This window comes from Muntiacus reevesi, chromosome 13, assembly GCF_963930625.1.
Source record: "Muntiacus reevesi chromosome 13, mMunRee1.1, whole genome shotgun sequence".
In the NCBI taxonomy this organism is placed as follows: Eukaryota; Metazoa; Chordata; class Mammalia; order Artiodactyla; family Cervidae; genus Muntiacus; species Muntiacus reevesi.
Window position 1 is genome coordinate 20,065,185 of NC_089261.1, and position 19,077 is coordinate 20,084,261.

At 50.4% G+C, this 19,077-nt stretch overlaps 1 protein-coding gene across 1 annotated transcript; it reads left to right on the forward strand.

The window, feature by feature from the left end:
- Positions 1–4,552: 4,552 nt before the first annotated feature.
- Positions 4,553–18,969, forward strand: LRRC43 (leucine rich repeat containing 43). The gene is made up of 11 exons (XM_065903791.1): positions 4,553–4,645; positions 5,956–6,240; positions 6,797–6,907; positions 7,479–7,618; positions 10,076–10,314; positions 11,198–11,385; positions 12,409–12,638; positions 12,814–12,955; positions 13,111–13,257; positions 13,347–13,535; positions 18,624–18,969. Exons 1-11 carry the CDS (start codon positions 4,553–4,555, stop codon positions 18,840–18,842), a joined length of 1,983 nt encoding a protein of 660 aa, XP_065759863.1. The 3' UTR covers positions 18,843–18,969.
- The last annotated feature ends 108 nt before the right edge of the window (positions 18,970–19,077 follow it).

Sequence of the window (19,077 nt, forward strand, 5' to 3'; positions counted from 1 at the left end):
CCACACTAGGTAACATTTTGCTCCCATGACTTACACCCTCTGGTGTTTACTCCCACAATGGTGTTACATTACATGGCAGAGGGGACTTTGCAGATGTAATTCAGGTTACTAATCAGTTGACTCTAAGGTAGGTTGATTACCAGATGGGCCCAGTGTTATCACATGAGACTTCAAGAGGAAGGATAGAGGTAAGAGAGACTCAAAGCATGAGAATGACCCAACTTCTATTGCTAGCTTGAAGGTGGAGGGTCCAGGTGGAAAACATGAGAAGAAAATGAGTTTGACCAACAACCAGTGAGTTGGGAAGAGGCCCCTGGGCCCCAGGTGAGAACTGCAGCCCCAGCTGATACCTTGACTTTAGTCTGGTGAGACCACAAGCAGAGAACAGAATCCACTTACACCATACTGGATTCCTGACCTGCAGAAACATCACTTTGCCAACAGAGGTCTGTATAGTCAAAGCTATGGTTTTTCCAGTAGTCAAGTACGGATATGAGAGTTCAACCATAAAAAGGCTGAGTACCAAAGAATTGATGTTTTCGAACTGTGGCACTGGAGAAGACTTGAGAGTCCCTTGGAGACTCTCAAGGAGATCAAACCAATCAACCCTAAAGGGAATCAACACTGAATATTCATTGGAGGGACTGATGCTGCAACTGAAGCTCCAATACTTTGGCCACCTGATGCGAAGAGCTGACTCATTTGAAAAGACCCTGATGCTGGGAAAGATTGAGGGCAGGAGGAGAAGGGGGCAATAGAGGATGAGATGGTAGGGTGGCATCATTGACTCAATGGACATGAGTTTGAGCAAACTCTGGGAGGCAGTGAAGGACAGAGAAGCCTGGCATGCTGCAGTCCATGGGGTTGCAAAGAGTCAGACATGACTTAGGGACTGAACAGTAGCAAACTTTGTGGTTTTAAACTGCTAAGTTTATGACTTTTGTGAGAACCCATATAGTGTCTAGTGACCTCATATTGCCAACCTTACTGGGTTCTTTTCAGTTATCATTTGACTTCATCCTTTCATGGCATGCAATAATGTCAACAACTTCCTCTTCTTCAGAACATTTTTCCCCTCCAAAAATGTTATCCTGATATGTTTTGGATATCAGCCTCTCACAGTTCCTTCTGAGGCTGAATCATCTTCCTGCTTTGCTCTTTAGTGGATATGCCTCAAAGGGCCCAGTGCTTGGTCTATGTTCCTCACACTTTTATGTCTCTCTCCTTTTAGCTAAATGTCCAGCTGTCCGATGGACATCTCCACATGCATGGCCCACCTGGACCTCACATTCAACATAGCCAGAACAGAGGTTCATATCCTGTGAACCAGGGTGATAGCGAGAGCAGCAATGAAGACCTATGGATGGATTGGCAAAATTTGTAGGAGATAGAATCCAGTCTTTAGGAGGTGATTGATTGATCTGGGGATAATGGAAAGGAAGGAATTGAGGATGACTCCCAGGTGTCTTGTTTGGGCAATGGATAGATGGTGTTGGTCCATACTGGGAGAGGATTACATAACTCAGGTGACATAAAGAATTTATTTATTGATGTGGTAAGGTGGAAGTGTACAGAAGGCCACTGGTCATTTGGACTTGGAGCTTGAAGGAAGGAACCAGAGACATACATTGGGTACCAAGTGTATATTGTGTTGATGAAACTGGACATCTAAGAGAGAGGACCAATGTGAGTTGTGAATCAAGGGTGGAGACCTGGGACACACCTCCATTAATGGAACAGGTGCAGGAAGAGGATTTAGTCTAAAACACCGAGAAGATATCCTCAAGTGGGAAAGAAATGTACTAGAAAAACATGTGGTCATGGGACAAGATAAGAAGCGGTTTCAAGAAGGAGGAAATGATTGGCACCATCAAAAGGCACAGAGAGGTCAAATAAGATAAAGGCTGAAGAGACATACAGTAGGTTTGAGAACATGAGGTCACTGGGAAGTTTGCTACTGGGTGTTGAATAAATTGTTGGGCAAAGGGAAGCCATACTGTGATTTTGGAATGGGGGAAAAAGTAAAGCCACTCAGTCATGTCACTGGAATCCCAGGCATCCTCCCTGGTTCATCTCTTTGATGTGTTTATATCATTGTAGACTCTTGGATATTTGTTTTATTCTTTAAAAAGATGTATGGCTCCTTTTTTGTCTTATTTCCAAGTTCTGGGAAATTTTTCTAACAGTAGTAAAGGTGTTCTAATATAGGACAATCAAAAAGAATGAAAGATGTCCAAAACAGTGGGTGTTTTTGGATCACAGTCAGTAAATCGGACTTCCTCAAAATTAAAAAAATACAATTCTCATCTAAAAACCCTGTTGAGAGGATGAAAAGACAAGCCAAGACTAGGAAAATAAATGTTAACCAAATGCAAATCCAACAAAGGAACTCTGAGCAGAATATAGAAAGAATGCTCAAAACTCAGCTTTATGGATTAGGCAGTGGTTTCTTAAAATGATACCAAAGGCACAAACAACCAAAGGGGGACATAAAAACAGATAAATTACATCTCAGCAAAATTAAAACCTTTTGCTTGTCAAGGGACACTACCAAGAAAGTGAAAGACAACCTCCAGAATGGGAGAAAATCATGAACAAGACAGGGGGCTAGCATCCAGAACATATAAAAGCTCTTACAACTCAATGATAAAAAGCAAACAGACCCAATTTTAAAATGACCAAAGTATTTGAATAGACATTTCTCCAAAGAAGACAAATGGCCAATAAGCGCATGAAAAGATGTTCAACATCATTAGTCGGGCATTGTTGTTGTTGTTGTTGTTATTTAGTCACTCAGTCATGTCCCATTCTTTTGGGACCCCATGGACTGTATCCCACCAGTCTCCTCTGTCCATGGAATTCTCCAGGCAAGATACTGGAGTGGGTTGCCATTTCCTCCTCCAAGGGATCTTCCCAACTCTGGGATCGAACCCATGTCTCCTGCATTGGCAGGTGTATTCTTTACCACTGATCCACCAGGGGAGCCCAGTCAGGCATTCAGTTCAGTTCAGTTCAGTCCCTCAGTCATGTCAGACTGAACTGAACTATACTCCTTTGCTGATTTGGAACCAGTCTGTTGTTCCATGTCCAGTTCTAACTGTTGCTTCTTGACTTGCATACGGATTTCTCAGGAGGCAGGACAGGTGGTTTGGTCTTTCCATCTCTTTGTCAGGCATTAGGAAAATGCAAATAAAAACCACAAAGAGAGACTGCTTCATACCTATTAAGATGGCTATAGTTTTTGTAAATGTAAAATAATTGGTGTTGGTGAGGATATGAAAAAAGTAGAACTCTCATATATTCCTGGTAGAAATGTAAAATGAATGGTACAGCTTCTGTGTAAAATAGTTTAGCAGATCCTCAAAATGTGAAACGTTGAGTTACCATATGACCCAAAAATTTCATTCCTAAGTATCTACCCAAGAGAAATGAAAACTTATGTTCATACAAAACTTGTACATGGATGTTCATAGCTGTATTATTCATCAGAATCAAAAGGTAGAAACAACTCAGATGTCCTTCAACTGATGAATGGATAAACATAAGTGCCTTCTACCCATATATAGAACATTATTCAGCCATAGGAAGGAGTGAAGTACAGACATGATGCAACATATCTGAACCTTGAATCTATTATGCTGTGTGTCCTTTTGGGATGAAGAAAAAAGTTGAAAATTAGATTACAGTGAGAGCTGCACTATGGATGTAGTGGCATTATGAAAATACTTAAGAATTGTGCACTTGAAATGGGTGAATTTTAGTTACATACATTAAATCTCAGTCAAGATGTTGCATTTTCAAATTATAGGAACAAGAACCATCTCTTTTTATATATTTATTTTTATTTATTTGGCTGCACCAGGTCTTAGTAGCAGCATGCGGGATCTTTTGAGTTGCAGCATATGAACTGTTAGCTGCAGCATATGGGATCTAGTTCCCTGGTCAGGGATGGAACACAGGCCCCCTGCATTAGGACTGTGGAATCTTAGCCACTGGACCACCAGGTAAGCCCCCACTCCCATCATCTTATCCCGTTAATTTCACAAACCGGTGCCCAGGAGTCCGTTGCCAGCCGGGGAGTGGTCTAGATGCTGAGGATGGAAAGATGAATGAGATTGGACCAGTCTAAAGTGGGGCCCTGGTGCTAAATCTGTTGTCTGGATGGACAGTGATTAAAACTTCTGACGCGGGGATCCACCTTGGAATCCACTGATTAGTGAGGGCTGTTCTTTCTTGGATTCATTTCTCCTCCCCAGCTCCGCCAAAGGGGGATAAGAATTAATACTTTATTCTGAAGGTGCTCCAGAGAAGAAACGGATTAGCAGCTGGGAAGCGCTCAATACCTGCCGGAGCCACCACAGAATCACCCCCAGGCGGTGGTGGGGAGAGTATTGCTAACCTTGAGCAGTTGGGTCTCTGATTCCTGGCTGCTGGAAAACTTTGTCCACAACGAAAATAGTGGATTCCAGGAGCTCCTGCGCAACCGCGCCTCCGCCGCCTGGGGCGTCCCGGGGGTTGCCTAGCAACCAGCTGGCGTGGCGAACGCGCGAACATGGAGCCGGAGACCCGGACCTTGAGCGCCGCGGTCCGCGAGCACCTGCGACAATTGTGTCTGCACGAGTTCCCGTGCGGCACCGGCAGCTGGGTGCGGGCCCTGGCGGGGCGGCCGGGGGAGGAGCTCGGGGATCTGGGAAACGGAGGGGACCGACCCGGGGCCAGGCCAGGGCCTAGGGACGCAGAGCGGGGCTTGGGGAAGGGCTGGCCCCGGGTGCTGAGGGCGCCACCAGCCCCAGGAGTTGGTTGATATGGAGAAGCCTGGAGAAGATGTTTGGATCTGGGCGTTTGGGGAGCGTCCTGACCTAGGGATGGGGATGGGGGTGGACTGTGGGAACAGGGACGCTGCAGGGGTGGACGAGATAGGCCCCCACCTGTGGCCTGTGGGCGCTGACCCAGGGTAGAGGGCAGGGATCCTCCCTCGAGCGGAGCGGGACCCCGGGGCAGGCTCTCTTAAAGACACCAGCCTCCTTTAGGGGTGAAATATCGTCCTGAGAGCAGGTTTACAGTTAGGAACCTGCTGAGATGTGGCCAAAGGGGCCGTCCTCACCAGCTAAGTGCAGGAGGAGCATGACCCTCAGAACCAGGGGCATCTCGAGTGTGCCAGGAAGTCTTGAGTCCTGAATGGTTCCCATGGGCTTGGTGGGAAGCCTTTTGGTGTTCCTGTCCAACTCTTTGAGACCCCATGGACTGCAGCACACCAGGCTTCCCTGTCCTTCACTCTCTCCCAGAGTTTGATCACACTCATGTCCAATAAGTCGGTGATGCCTTCCAACCATCTCATCCTGTCGTCCCCTTCTTCTCCTGTCCTCAGTCTTTCCCAGCATCAGGGTCTTTTCCAGTGAGTCGGCTCTTTGCATCAGGTGGCCAAAGTATTGGAGCTTCAGCTTTAGCATCAGTCCTTTCAATGAATATTCAGGGCTGTTTTCCTTTAGGATTGACTAGTGCGAAGCTGGGATCCCACATTCCTTTGTCAGGCTGGTCCCCATTTTCATAGAAGAGAAAACCGAGATGTTAATCAAGGAACTGATTAACTTGTTTCATGAACAAACATTGACTGGGCCCCTACATTGTGCCTGCATTGTGCTGTGCTTTGGGGTTTCATAGACAGACGTCTCTCAAGACGAAGGGGTGGAAAACAGTAAACTCAAGGACCAAAATCTTTCATCTTCCACTTATGGCATCTAAAGGGCCAGATGTTCACCCTTTGCCACCTCTGCTTCAGAAACCTTTCCTTGTCTAATTACCTCCCACAGATCGCCTTTTATACCTCCTGGCGTCTAAGCTCACCCTGATCATCCTGTCTTATAGTCTATTCCATTTTGAGAGTTTTGAATCCTTGAGAGAGGGTGAGTCATAAAGAGAGAAATTCTGTTCCTCCCCCCCCCACCCTTACTGCAGAATAAGTCACGATTTCTTCCTCAAACTAGCCGAGCATGGCGGGAGCTGATCCCCAGAGAGGAGAGGGCCCTGAGTCCTGGGGAGGAGACGGTGGAGGATCTGCTGGGCCTAGTCCGCAGCGCCCACTCACCCTGGGCTCTGGTGGAGGGCTCAAGTGCAGAGGACCTTTTCCTGAAAGAGCTGGCCATCCAGAATCCACTGATGCTCAAAGACAGCTTCTTCTACACCTACTTCAGGTCGCTCCGGGTGGTGGATGAGGATGTGAGTGCTGGGAGTGAGCCTCAGGTACAGGGCTGATGAGAGGGGAGACATTTGTCTTACGGGACCGGGTGGTAAGACCTAGCTCTGCCTTCCTTCTGATTAATCTCACCAGCTTGTCCACAGAGCAGGGCTACCAAGCCTGGCAAACTGGCCCAGTTTGTCGCCACAGAGAAGGGAGGCCCAGCCAGGATGGCCCGTAATGTCCTTGGAGCCAAAGTCAACTGAGGATTCATAGACAGGCCCCTGAAGTTTCTGGCCTGACCCTGCGGGATGGAGACTAGAGTGGTCCCTTAAGGCCACAGGGTTCACCATGGCTCTGCTTCCTGCCCTCGGGAGCTGACAGTCCAGCAAGGGACACAAGACAGCGAGGCTGGAAGGGTGTCAGAGGAGGGGTGAGGCTTGAGAGGTGGGACGCTGCTGCAGGTCCTGGCAGAAGGCTGCAGGGAAGGCACAAAGAGAGGAAGGGGGTCGGGGTGTGGGGCAGTCATCCTCTGGGGCTGGACGCACCGTTGCTGTCCTCAAGTAGACGCCAGGGCCGCCCCGGCCACTGCAGCTCCGATCTCCCTTTCCTCCCTTCCAGGTGAGCCTGGTGGACAAAGAGCTCCTGAAATTTGTGAAGCTTAAAGAGTTGGTGCTGAGTGCTAATCAAATCAAGGAGATTGACACCACCAACCTGCCCCCAACTCTCAAAGTAAAGGAGCCCAGGTTCCATTCTGGGTCTTGGAGCCAGAGCTGCCCAGAGACCCTGCCCCTCCCTTGCCCACTCCCCAAGAGGTTTGACCATCATGTCTGTGTGCTAAGGGTGGGTCCAAGGCTTTTGAAAGGTTGGCCAGATCCCTTAGAAAGTGAAACACAGGATTTCCACGTGGCCCAGAAATTCCCTTCCTAGGTATACACCCCAAAGCCTCGAAGGCAGGGACTTAGATTCCTGTACGCCAGTGTTCACCAACCCAAAGGCTGTATTTACTTTATTATTATATTTTTACTTTATTTTTTAATATTTATTTACTTGGCTGCACTGGGTCTTAGTAGCAGCATATGGGATCTAGTTCCCTGACACCCCCTGCACTGAGAGCGTGGAGTCTTAGCCACTGGACCACCAGGGAAGTCCCTCTTCCCGGATCCTTAGAAGCGAGTCCAGGTGGGCCCAGAGAGACAAGGCCTGAGTACTTCGCAGCTCCCCTCCTAAGTTGCCCAGAGCTGCAGGAGGGGGTGGACTCTGATCTCCCCGGGCTCACGGGCTGTCTGTCCGCTCTTCTCAGGTCCTGGAGCTGTATGGCAACAAGATAGCCAGCATGCGGTGTCTGTGCCATCACCCGCCCCCGCAGCTCCAGCACTTGGGGCTGGGCCACAACAAGCTCCTGGGGCCCCTGGAGAGTCTGTACGTCACCAGCGACCACTGGTAACTCGGGAGCTCCCCGTGGGAAGAGGGGGGAGGGGATTGAGCGCGCCACGTGGGCCCCTCTAAGCTGGGGGCTTGGAGAACTCCTTTGCTCTTTTCTATAATAAGTCCTGGTTGGCTGCGAGGTCCAGACCTAGGGTTTTTTCCTCTGACCCCATAAACCAAAAATCCCACTGAGGCCCAGGGAAGGGCACAAAGAGCCAATGAGAGTGAGTGGACCTTTTGCTTTGAGGACGTGCTTCCAATTCAGGATTCCTGTTGCCGTTTGGGCCAGTGAATTCTTGGTTCTGAGGGCCATCCTGCAGCTCCCTGGCCTCCGCCCATCAGAGGCCAGGAGCGTCCACCCCAGACCCGCTGTGATGACCCAAAGTGCCACACGGCCACTGGGTGGCAAAGCCACCCCCACCTGAGAACCACTGCCCTACAGACAAGTCTGCTTTGACTTTGTCTCCTTGGTGGATGAGCAGTAGGCAATCTGAGACGTCTGAGGGCAGCCGAGACCACCCGTGAAAGCCTATCAGAGGAGGGCCTTCCCCGGCAGTCCAGCAGTTAGGACTTTGCCTTCCAATGCAGGGCATTACAGGTTCGATCCCTGGTCAGGGATTCCACATGCCTTGGACTGATAACCCCTAAAATATAAAGCAGAAACAACATTGTAACATATTCAATAAAGACTTTAAAAATGATCCACATTTGAAAAAAAAAAACAAACCCTCCATCAGAGGAAGAGGGGCCAGAGAGGCATGTCGAAGCCTCTATGAGGATTCCCAGGGCTCAGAATCCCGGGCAGACATCCCTGGGCTGAGGTTCACAACAGTTCTTTCCTCACAGCCCAGGAAAGCCTCGAGGAGCAGGACAGCTTTCCCAGGTGGCCTGGGAACGTGCTCATGGAAGGCCTGTCTCTGACCCTAATTTCCTCCTTCCTCTTCTTTCTCTATCTTGGCAAAGCTGCCCCTGCACAGCCTTGACCATGCATGATTCCATATCCCTGACTTCCACTGACCTCCGTCGTCAGGGAAGCTGCGAAGCGTAGAAAGAGAACACACACTTTGGGCTGTGTGTGACAGCTGAGTTCAGAACTCTGCCAGAGTTCTAAGCGTTCTGGTTATTTTTTGTTATTTTATTCATTTAAAATTTTTGGCCACACGGCATGTAGGATCTTAGTTCCCCAACCAGGGACCAAACCCGTGCCGTGGAAGCGCAGAGTCTTAACCACTGGACCTCCAGGGACGTCCCTTAAGTGTTCTGGTCTTTGATTTGGAAAACAGGCTTAAGATAACATCACCTGATTGATGCTGAGTGTGGACTTCACAGAAACATGTATGTGTGAAAGCTCCATCTTTTGCTGTTTTGAATTTAAAAGGAGGGTACACGTCCTGCGAATCCATCTTTCTGATGCTTTCACCAGTTCTCCTGAAGGAGGCTGGTATTGTATAAAATCTGTGTGCCGGTCCAAATGAAGTATTCTTCTCGGATACTTCTATGACTGGCTGGTCAACATCAGGACAGGATGAGAGGAGGGAAGAAGGGCAGGTGCGGCAGGGAGATGGTCGCGTGTGACGGCGGGATTGTGCTGATGAGGTGTCCCCTGTGAACTGTTGCTATTGCCTCTACTCCCAGAGCGGGAATCCGTTCACTTTCTGGTTTGCACAGGAGGGAGGCCTGCCACCAGGTGGAAGGTGCGGGGCGCCTCCTCTGTCCCTAGTGGCTGGTTCTTCTTCACCCACGTGCCCCAAGAAACAAACCAGGGACTTCCCTGGCGGTCCACTGGCTAAGACTCCACGCTTCCAAAGCAGGAGGCCCGGGTTTGATTCCTGGTCAGGAAACTAGATTCCATATCCACGACCGAGACCTGGCGCAGTCAAATAAATAGGTAAATATTTAAAAAAATAATAATAAAAGGAACGAACCAGGCCACAGCTTCCCATGGTCGTGGCCTGATCTGACTCTGGGGTACTTCTTCTAGCTTCTAGACCCTTCGAGCCTCACACCCCCTCTTCCCAGGCCCCCCTGTTTGTCGGGCTCTCCTACCCCATCCCCACGGCTCCTCCGTCCAGAGGCCTGCCTCCACCTTCCTCACCGGTCTGTCCGTCTCTGCTGAGAACCTTCTAGATGTATGGGAGATAGCCAGATGGTTAGCTGAGAAGAGGTCTATACACATACAAGTTGAGTGGAGGCAGGATGTGACAGCCACCTCTGCGCACAGCAAGAGCGAGGGGGTCGGGGGAACCGGGGGCTCCATCCGGACAGGGGGCTAACTCGGGTCGAGAGCGGCCCGAGGTCTGGGTGTCAGGGCGGGCCACAGTCTCCCATCCTGCCCTCAGCACCGGGCCTTGTCCAGCCGGGACTCGGGCTGCTGGGGGTGCTGGCAGATGCAGTGACAAGACCACGGCTGCCCGTCCCCACCCCTCTGCTCACCTGGCCTCGTGCTCCTGGGCCGTGCCACTCACCTTCCAGGCCCAACCTCGTCTCCCTGGACCTGAGCTTCAACAACCTGACGGACCTGCAGAGCATGGTGGCCGGCCTGCAGACACTGCCGCACCTCAGGCTGCTGCTTCTGCAGGGCAATCCACTGGCCCTGGTGCCCCACTACCGGGGCCTCACCATCGACAGCCTGGCCAGGCTCTGCGTGCTGGACGACATCACCGTGGCATCCAGCGAGAAGCATCTCTTCCGGGGGCTCAGCCACAGCGAGGGTGAGGGGGCCAAGGCGCAGGGCGTGGGGGAATTGTCAAGGGGGGCCCCCCGGCCCACCCACCACCCTACTGGGTACACACGTCTTGTTTGTCACCCAGCTTCCCGGCTGACTCAGACCCCGGTTAGGTGTAACTCACTTTCTTGGGCAGAGTTCTCTCCCAGATTTTGATCCACGTGATTGAGATTTGGGGACAGAAATGGTAGGGGGTCGGGACCATCACGGTCCCCTCCCTTCCTTCTGAGACAAATGGGAAACATTCTTTAAATCAGCTTCTTGGCTTGCTGGTGGCTTGAGATCACCCCCTTGTGGCTGTACCAGAGTCTTCTCAAGGTCAGGGTGATGAAACATGGCTAATAATAGCTCCTCCTCCTGCGTGTCAGGCACCGGCTAAAGTAACATAGTCTCCATCTGCAAGCATCCTGCAAAGCAGCTCCTGCCGTTTCCATTATACAGATCAGGAAAACAAGGCTGAAGAGGGGCGTCTTGCCCAAAGGAAAGTGAAAGTGTTAGTCACTCAGTCGTGTCTTGACTCTTTGTGACCCCATGGACTGTAACATCTGTCCTTGGACTTCTCCAGGCAAGGATACTCCAGTGGGTAACCATTCCCTTCTCCAGGGGATCTTCCTGACCCAGGGATCGAAGCCAGGTCTCCCGCATTGCAGGCAGATTCTTTACTGTCCGAGCCACCAGGATGCCCCTGAGACTTATCCCAATTCCCTGCGTGTTGAACTTGGCAGTGCTGGGGCATGAAGCCAAGTCTGCAAAGTGAGGCTCAACCCGGCTCAGGGCAGGAGGCAGGAGGCGTGCTCACCCGCCCTCATTGCCCTGTCTGCTCATCTCATCCCTCGGTTCCCCTCACCCCTGCCTGTTCCCTCCTGCAGATCTCCTGGCGCCCGAGGCGCAGTTACTGGTGACTGTTGGAAACCTCCGAGGGGTGCTGGACTCCTCGGTCTTGGACCCAGAACCAGGGCCCCAAGGCCCTTTCATCACTTACAACTACTATGTGACGTACGATTTTGTGGAAGATGAAGAAGGTGAAGGAAGTCAATACGGTGGCGTCCTGGCCGAGGTGGGTGCCTGGGGCAGCTCTGCTCTCGGGTTCTCAGTCCCCTGTGCAGACAGGATGGCTGTAGGGGCCCAGGAAGCCCCTTAACATGGATCTTTCCAATTCATACCCTCCTCTGAACAGGAAGGCAGCTTCTGCTCAGCCCGTTTCCTGAAGCTGGTGTTGCTGGTGTGGTCAGTCACTTCAGTCGTGATCCCCTGGACCGTAGCCTCCAGGCTCCTCTGTCCTTGGGCTTGTCCAAGCAAGAATACAGGAGTGGGTTGCCATCTCCTCCTCCAGGGGATCTTCCCGACCCAGGGATCAAACCCACATCTCTTACATCTCCTGTATTGGCAAGTGGGTTGTTTACTACTAGCACCACCTGGGAAGCCCCTTGAAGCTGGAGTGATTCTCAGTCATGCTCACCCCTTCCTAATCCCCCTTGAAACGAAAGCAAAGGACCTAACAAGGGAGCAGCCCATATTCTCGGGATTAGGCTGCTAGCCTCCCAACCCTGTTCTCCAACTCCCCTATACCTCCCCTCTCCCTTCCCATCACAAGAAAACCCAACAGTGTCATCCGACTAGGAGAAATGTGAGGGTTTCCTAACTTGTGAAGAAATGGTTACTATTTTTACTCTTTACCATTATTATTCATTTATTTATTTGTCTGTGCTGGGTCTTAGTTACAGAATGTTGGATCCTCCGTCTTTGTTCTGGCATGCAGGATCTTTAGTTGTGGCATGTGGGATCTAGTTCCCTGACCAGGGACTGAACCCAGGCCCTCTGCATCGGGAGCTCGGAGTCTTAGCCACTGAACGTCCAGGGAAGTCCCTGTCTTTACTCTTAACATAGAATTTTCCAAAGAATCAAGACGAGGTGTTTTGTTTGTTCGGTTGGTTGGTTTTTAACTCCCTGCCCTCTAAGCCCGTGTGTTTCTTTGCTTCACGTCCGTCAAGCACAGGTGCCCGTTCACACGCTGTGCACATCGTGTCGGGCGTGAGCTCTGAGGCTGGCAGTCTTGAATGTATTTTCACTTCTTTGACAGATCATCAAGCCTCCCAGCATGGAACAGTTGGATGAGGACATTCTGGAAGAAATCATCGAAGACGTAGAAGAGTCCTTGGAATCTGGGCTGGCCTCCCTGTCCGAGTCAGGGGAGCTGGAGGAGTCCATTGTCTCTGGCGCTTCCGAGCCGTTGCCACGGTCCTTAGACTCTGCAGAAGAGCTGGCCAAGCTGCGGCCGCTCCTGGATCCCCAGCTCTGCCCATCCCCAGGGTAAGGATGCTCACGTGGCTGGGGGCCGGGCCCAGACCACACCGGGTGTTTTTTGTTCTCTGTGCCCCCATCCCTCCTGGCCTTCTGTTCCTGGCTGTACCCGCGTATTGCTGATCTTCTCAAAGCCCTCCCCGGATGGCACAGCCCCCCACCATATGGCCTCTCTCCTCCCAAGGACAGTGCTCTTCAGCACGGTCCCCAAGCCCTGGTCTGACGTCATCCCCTGCAACTACGAGATGCAGCACACGCTGAGGGACCTGGTACGACTCAAGGCCTTCCTGCTCTCGGGGACCGTGGTCACCGTCGTGGAGGAGAAGGTGGGCGCCCGCGCTCTCCAGGGCGCATACGCTGCCCCTGTCTCCTGTGCTCTGCTTCTCTGTCGGGCATCTGTAGCCCTGCTCCCGCCTTGGCAGGGTCTCTGTGCTTTTCCAGAAAGATCCTGGCTAGCCCCCTCCCCACCTCCACCCACTAGATTCTCTCCTGGCCTGTGGAGCAGCCGTCTTCCGCAGATAGTCCCTTGGCTGCTAAGAAGGGCAAAGCAGAAAAGGACAAGAAGGAGAAGGAGAAAGACAAGAAGGGCAAAGACAAGGCAGGCAAAGGGGAGAAGGAGCCCCCCAAGGTACCTCCAGGTGGGAGTGGCGGCCTGCGTGGTGGGAGGCTGCTCCTGGCCCCTGCCCTCCCCGTCCACCCACTGGCCTCTCTCCACAGGCACAAAAAGGGAGCAAGAAGCAGAAGGAGCTTCCCAAGGAGCTGCACCAGGACCCGCCCATCCTGCGGGTGCTGGGCAGCAGCCCGGTGGTCCTGGAGCCCCTGCTGGCGGGGGAGCCATTTGTGTCGACCGTGTGCAACTTTGGGGTGATCCGGACCTTGGAAGCTGACAGGCTGACACTTAACAGGGTATAACGCGCCCCCCCACAACACACACACCGCTCCCCCGCCCACAAATGCCTGGTCTTGGAGGGGGAGGGGAGGGAGAGGGAGGTGGCATGGGGAAGGGGGAGCAGAACCACAAGACGGCGGGGTGGGGGCATGCAACAAGGGTCACCTGAGTTCGAGGGGCCAGGCAAGCGGGCAGGCCGGGCAGCTCCTCTGGAGGAAACCCCGCCTCACCTCCCTGGTCCAAGAGCCAGGGAGCTCTCACCCACCAGGGTCTGTACCCACCCCTCCTCCGGTACCCCCCCACTCCAGTGAGGAACTTACTCTGTGGTTCTCTCTCTCAGGATGCAAAGAAGAACAAGAAAGGTAAAAAAGGTAGGTGCTGAGGGGCAGAGGGCAGGGAGGGTTTACCGAGGACCAGCCCCGGGCCGTTAGGGTTGCTGTAAGTTGCCTCAGGGCGGGTGGCGAATAAACACCGGATGTTGATTTCCAGCTGCTCTGGAGGTGAAGTCCAAGACCAAGATGCCAGCAGCACCAGGTGACAGTCCTCTTCTTGGTTGGCACCTTCTCCCTGGGTCCTCACCTGGTGGGAGAGGGGCAAGAGCCGCCACCGCCTTCCCCCACCTCCACACCCCCCCCCCCCCCCGCCCTCATGACATAATCACCTTCCAAAGGCCCCACCTCCCAACAGCATCACCTTGGGGGGCTGGGATTTCCATGCAGGAATTGGGGGAAGGGCACAAATACAGCAGGACTCCCTGAGGGTTAGTCTGACTGGGGACTGAAGGGAGGGAAAGGTGGAGAATCCTATCTTCCTGCCGACGGGAGGGACATGCCTACACTGAGGACCAAACCCTGAGTCTTCCCTGTGGCCCTGTGCACAGGGGCCTGCCGCCGTCAGGACCTGGGCAGGACAGGCATCCTGGGGCGGGGTCAGGATGGAGTAGGGAGGGGAGGGGAGGCTTCGGGGTGCCCAGTGTCCTTCCAGCTCAGCGGTAGTCTTGCTCCTGCAGGGCGTGCTCAGTTGCTCAGTCATGTCTGACTCTTTGTGACCCCATGGACTATGGCCCAGGCTCCTCTGTGCATGGGGATTCTCCAGGCAAGAATACTTAACTCTCCTCCAAGGGATCTTCCCCACCCAGGGATCGAACTTGTGTCTTATGTCTCCTGCATTGGCAGGCAGGTTCTTTTACCATGTGAGCCCCACCCGGGAAGCTCCTGCAGGGCATTAGCGCTTCTTTGCTGTATGAGAATCTTGGATTTGTTGGGTGGGCAGTGATAGCATTTAAATAGGTAAGTTTTAGATTTAATTTTTAAAACTATTTGGCTTATGGGGAGAGATGGAAGACATTGCTCAGTTGGAGACTGCTGCAAAAGTCTAAGGTAAGATCACAGCAGTGCTGTTAGCAGCAGGCGATGTGGAAACAGCCCAGATGACCATCAGTGAATGAACTGGATAAGTAAAATGTGATCTACCCATACAGTGGGATTTTTTAAAGAAAAAAATTATTTGCTATGCTAGGTCTTAGTTGTAGCAGGCCAGTTCTTCAGTTGCAGCATGCATGATCTTTAGCTGTGGGACTTGAGACCTTTTAGTTGTGGCGTATGGGATCTAGTTCCCTGACCAGGGATCGAACCCAGGCCCCCTGCATTGAGAGCTCAGACTCAGCTTAGCCACTTGACCACTAAGAAGTCCCCATACAATGGGGAATTATTCCATCATGAAAAGGAATGAAGCCCTGACACATCCAACTCCATGGGTAAAGCTTGAAAACTCAGTGCTAAGGGAAAGAAGCCAGACACCAAAGACTGCGTAGTGTATGATTCCACTTTATATGAAATGTTGAGATTAGTCAAATCCATAGAGACAGAGAGTAGATCAGTGGTTGCCTGGAAGTGGGGGAGGGGAAAGGGGTGTGACTGCTTAATGGGTTTCCATTTGGGGTGATGAAAATGTTCTGGAATTAGTGGTGATGGATGCACAACATTGTAAATTTACTAAAAGTCACCAAACTGTATGCTTTTAAATGGTTTAAATGTTTTGAATTTTATGAGAATTTTCTCTCGCTGTAAAAAAAAAGTCACCTTAAAAAAAAAGCATTAAGGCAAGAATCAGAGCCTGGGTTTAGGCATGGGTGGTGGGGATGGTGTGGAAAAGACAGAGCAGAGAGCCGTGAGGAAGACGAAACAGGCCGACCTGGTGACTGGGAGCAGGTGCAGGGTGGACTTCTGCCTGGCAGAGATTGGGGCCCCCGGGTGGAAGATGAGCTCAACTTTGGGGACGTGAAGTTGAGAAGTTGCATCCAGAGTTCCCGAGGTCGACAGTGCTGCTGAGTTGCCTCCTCTTTTTTGACTCCATCTCCTCTGCCCTGGTCAGACCACCTGGTGGTCTTCACTCAGAACGACTGCAGTTTCCTTAGCCTGCACGGGGGAAGTCTACTCAGAGTACTTACTTTACACTTCCCACTCACTCCGCTGCTGCTTCTCGGGTCAGTCAGCTTCAGTGGCCCTTCTTCAGGGAAGCTGATCATCTGGTTGGGGTTAGGCCCTTTATCTTCTTCACAGCATCCTGTGTTTTCCTTTACAGGAAATCACAATGATCACAGGTATCACAATGATACCTACATAGATGTGAATCTGTGTAGATGCTTAATTTTTAAAACTGTATTTATTTATGGCTGCACTGGGTCTTCATTGCTGCACACAGGCTTTCTCTAGCGGCGGTGCATGGGGGCTACTCTCTGGTTGCAGTGTAAGGGCTTCTCACCGCGGTGGCTTCTCTTGTTGCAGAGCATGGGTTCTAGAGTGCGGGCTCAGTAGTTGCAGCACACGGGCTTAGTTTTCCCGCAGCATGTGAGATCTTGGGCTTCCCTGGTGGATCAGATGGTAAAGAATCTGCCTGCAATGTGGGAGACCTGGGTTCGATCCTTAGGTTATGAAGATTCCCTGGAGGAGGGTATGGCTCCCTCCCATATTCTTGCCTGGAGAACCCATGGATAGAGGAGCCTGGTGGATGCAAAGAGTCCATGGGGTCACAAAGAGTCGGACACGACTGAGCGACTAACACACACACACATACGTATGTACACACGAGTAAGCTCTCATAGGGCAGGAGCTATGGTTGTATTCTCTAAGGCCACGCGATCTCCAGGTCCCAGCACATCGATTGAATGAATGAATCAGCTTATAGATGGTGTTTAAAGCCATGAAAATATGAGTTTGTTGATAGAAGAGTAAAGGGTTGAGCCCAGTACCCTGGGAAACACTACAGATTCTGAACAGGAAGGGAAAGCAAGACCTGAAAGGGTCAGATTTAACTGTGTCCTAAAACAAAACCCAAGGATATTGATAAGAATACAGAAATAGCCAAGCCAAGGTGAGGTAGCCAGCCACTCAAGGTAAGTTCACAATGTCTGCCACCCAGTGTTAATTACCAGGCCTGTAAAAAAGCAAGACAATTCAGTATATAATGAAATTGAATCAATTGTAATTGACTCAGCAATGACATATATTATAGAATTCATAGACAAGGACATTAAAGCTGTCTTTGTCATTATATTCCATATAGCCAAGAAGCTAGAGGAAAGATTGACCATGTTACATAGTGACATGGAAGATAAGTCAGAATTTTAGAGATGAAAACCACAATATCACTTGAAAAATGTACTCAGTGGGATTAATGGCAGATTAGACAATGCAGAAAGAAAACTGAGGAAACTAACTTGAAGCAGTAGAAACTATCCAGAGTTAAACTCAGAGAGAAAAATGGCTGGAAAAAAAATGAACAGAGCATTAGTGATCAGTGACTTATAAATTCAAAGGAAATCACATCCACAGAGTTGGAGCCCCCAAAGGAGAGTGGGGAGGGAAGAGAGAAATTTAAGTTGATAGTTTTCAAGTTTGAGTGTTTAAATGTCCACTGTTCTCCTGCTGTCCTCTGGTTTGCATTATTTTTTCTGATGATAAATCTAATGTCATCTTTATCCTTTGTTCCTCTGTATATAATGTGTCCTTTTTTTTCTCTCTCTTTAAGCTTTAAAAGTTTTCTCTTTATCACTGATTTTAAGCAATTTTATCATTAAGCCCTGGGATTAAAATGAGCTTAAAGAAAGCTTTTACTTTTTACATTTTTGCTAATTTCTTTAATCTCTGGCTTAACTGAGGAAGCCACATATGCAGAGGCGCTTCTGCAGTCAGTCTCTGTGATGTTTGCTGTAGTTAAAGTGTATGAAGAAAATCTATTCTCACATGGACATGCAACTGGAAAAGAGGGAAATACCTTAATAGACTTTTAAATAATTGTGGATATTCTTTGACATTACATCAGGCTTGACAACCAGTAGTTTTTAAAAGAAGATTGTTACAACGTGGGAACAATCTATATGGAAGAAGTTTTTCATAATAAGTTATGTTAAATTCATTAGTCTACATTGCCTTTTTTTAAAAAAACAAAAAACACTGCATTTTGAGCATCTATCTTATGCATGAACAATTGCTAACATCTAGTCATTGTTTTTTGTAAAATACTGGTTCACTGAGTTACACATATTTTCCAACTGTTCACATGTTTCTTTATCCATTATCTCCAAATCACCTTCTTTATTATCAAACCTATCATTGGAAAAGTCTTCCTATATTGGAAAACTTAAGTTCATGGTGGCAGATACAATGTTACAAAGTTCTACTTGAAAGTGCAAATGTTATAAATGTATTTATCCAAATGCTTTCAGGTGTTTTGCCTGGAGTGCCAGGTTTGCTTCATTCCTTTTTAGAAAATATTTGCCAAATATTCACGTTGAAATAACCATTTAAAAAAATGTATTTATTTGGCTGCCCCGGGTCATGTGGGATTTAGTTCCCTGACCAGGAATGGACCTGGCCCCTTGCATTGGGAGTGTGGGGTCCTAGCCACTGGGCCCACCAAAGTGCAGAAATAACCATATTTTGTCAGCCTTCTTTCAAGCGAAAAAGATGTCCCAAGAAAAAGCAGTTAGTTCATCTTGTAACTCAAATTGAAGCTTGTTGAATGACTTGATTAGATGTGATTTATGCCTTATTACAGTTAAGACCCTAGGGCGATTCTGAAACCGTGCTGGCCTGGGGACCCAGGTCAGGATTGCATTTTGGGGACGGAGTCGCCCGGGTCGGCCGTGCACCGCCAACCCGCTCATCGCCCCGGATTCATATTTTCATATTCCCTCAGAAATAAAATTTTTGGTTTCAGTGTACGAAAGTGACTATCAGCCTGAGCCCCTGACGGTGGAGATCCAGATCCAGCTGATCCAGTGGCGCTCGATGGAGGAGGCGCTCCGGGGGCTCGTCATGTAGGGCGGGATTAAAGGTGGTTCTGATACCGTTGAAGTCCGGCCGGTCCAGTTCTGACTCCGCGACTCTCCGGCCAGTCTGGTTCTGACACCGGTCTGTCCGGCCGCCGCCGTGCGTCCGGGGAGCGGGGTGCTGGCCAGGGAGGAACGGCGTTGGGGGCAGGGGTTGGCCTCGGGGAGGGGAGGAGGGGGTTGCTGGCCGGGGGAGTTGGGGTGGGGCTGGCCAGGGAGGAGCCGGG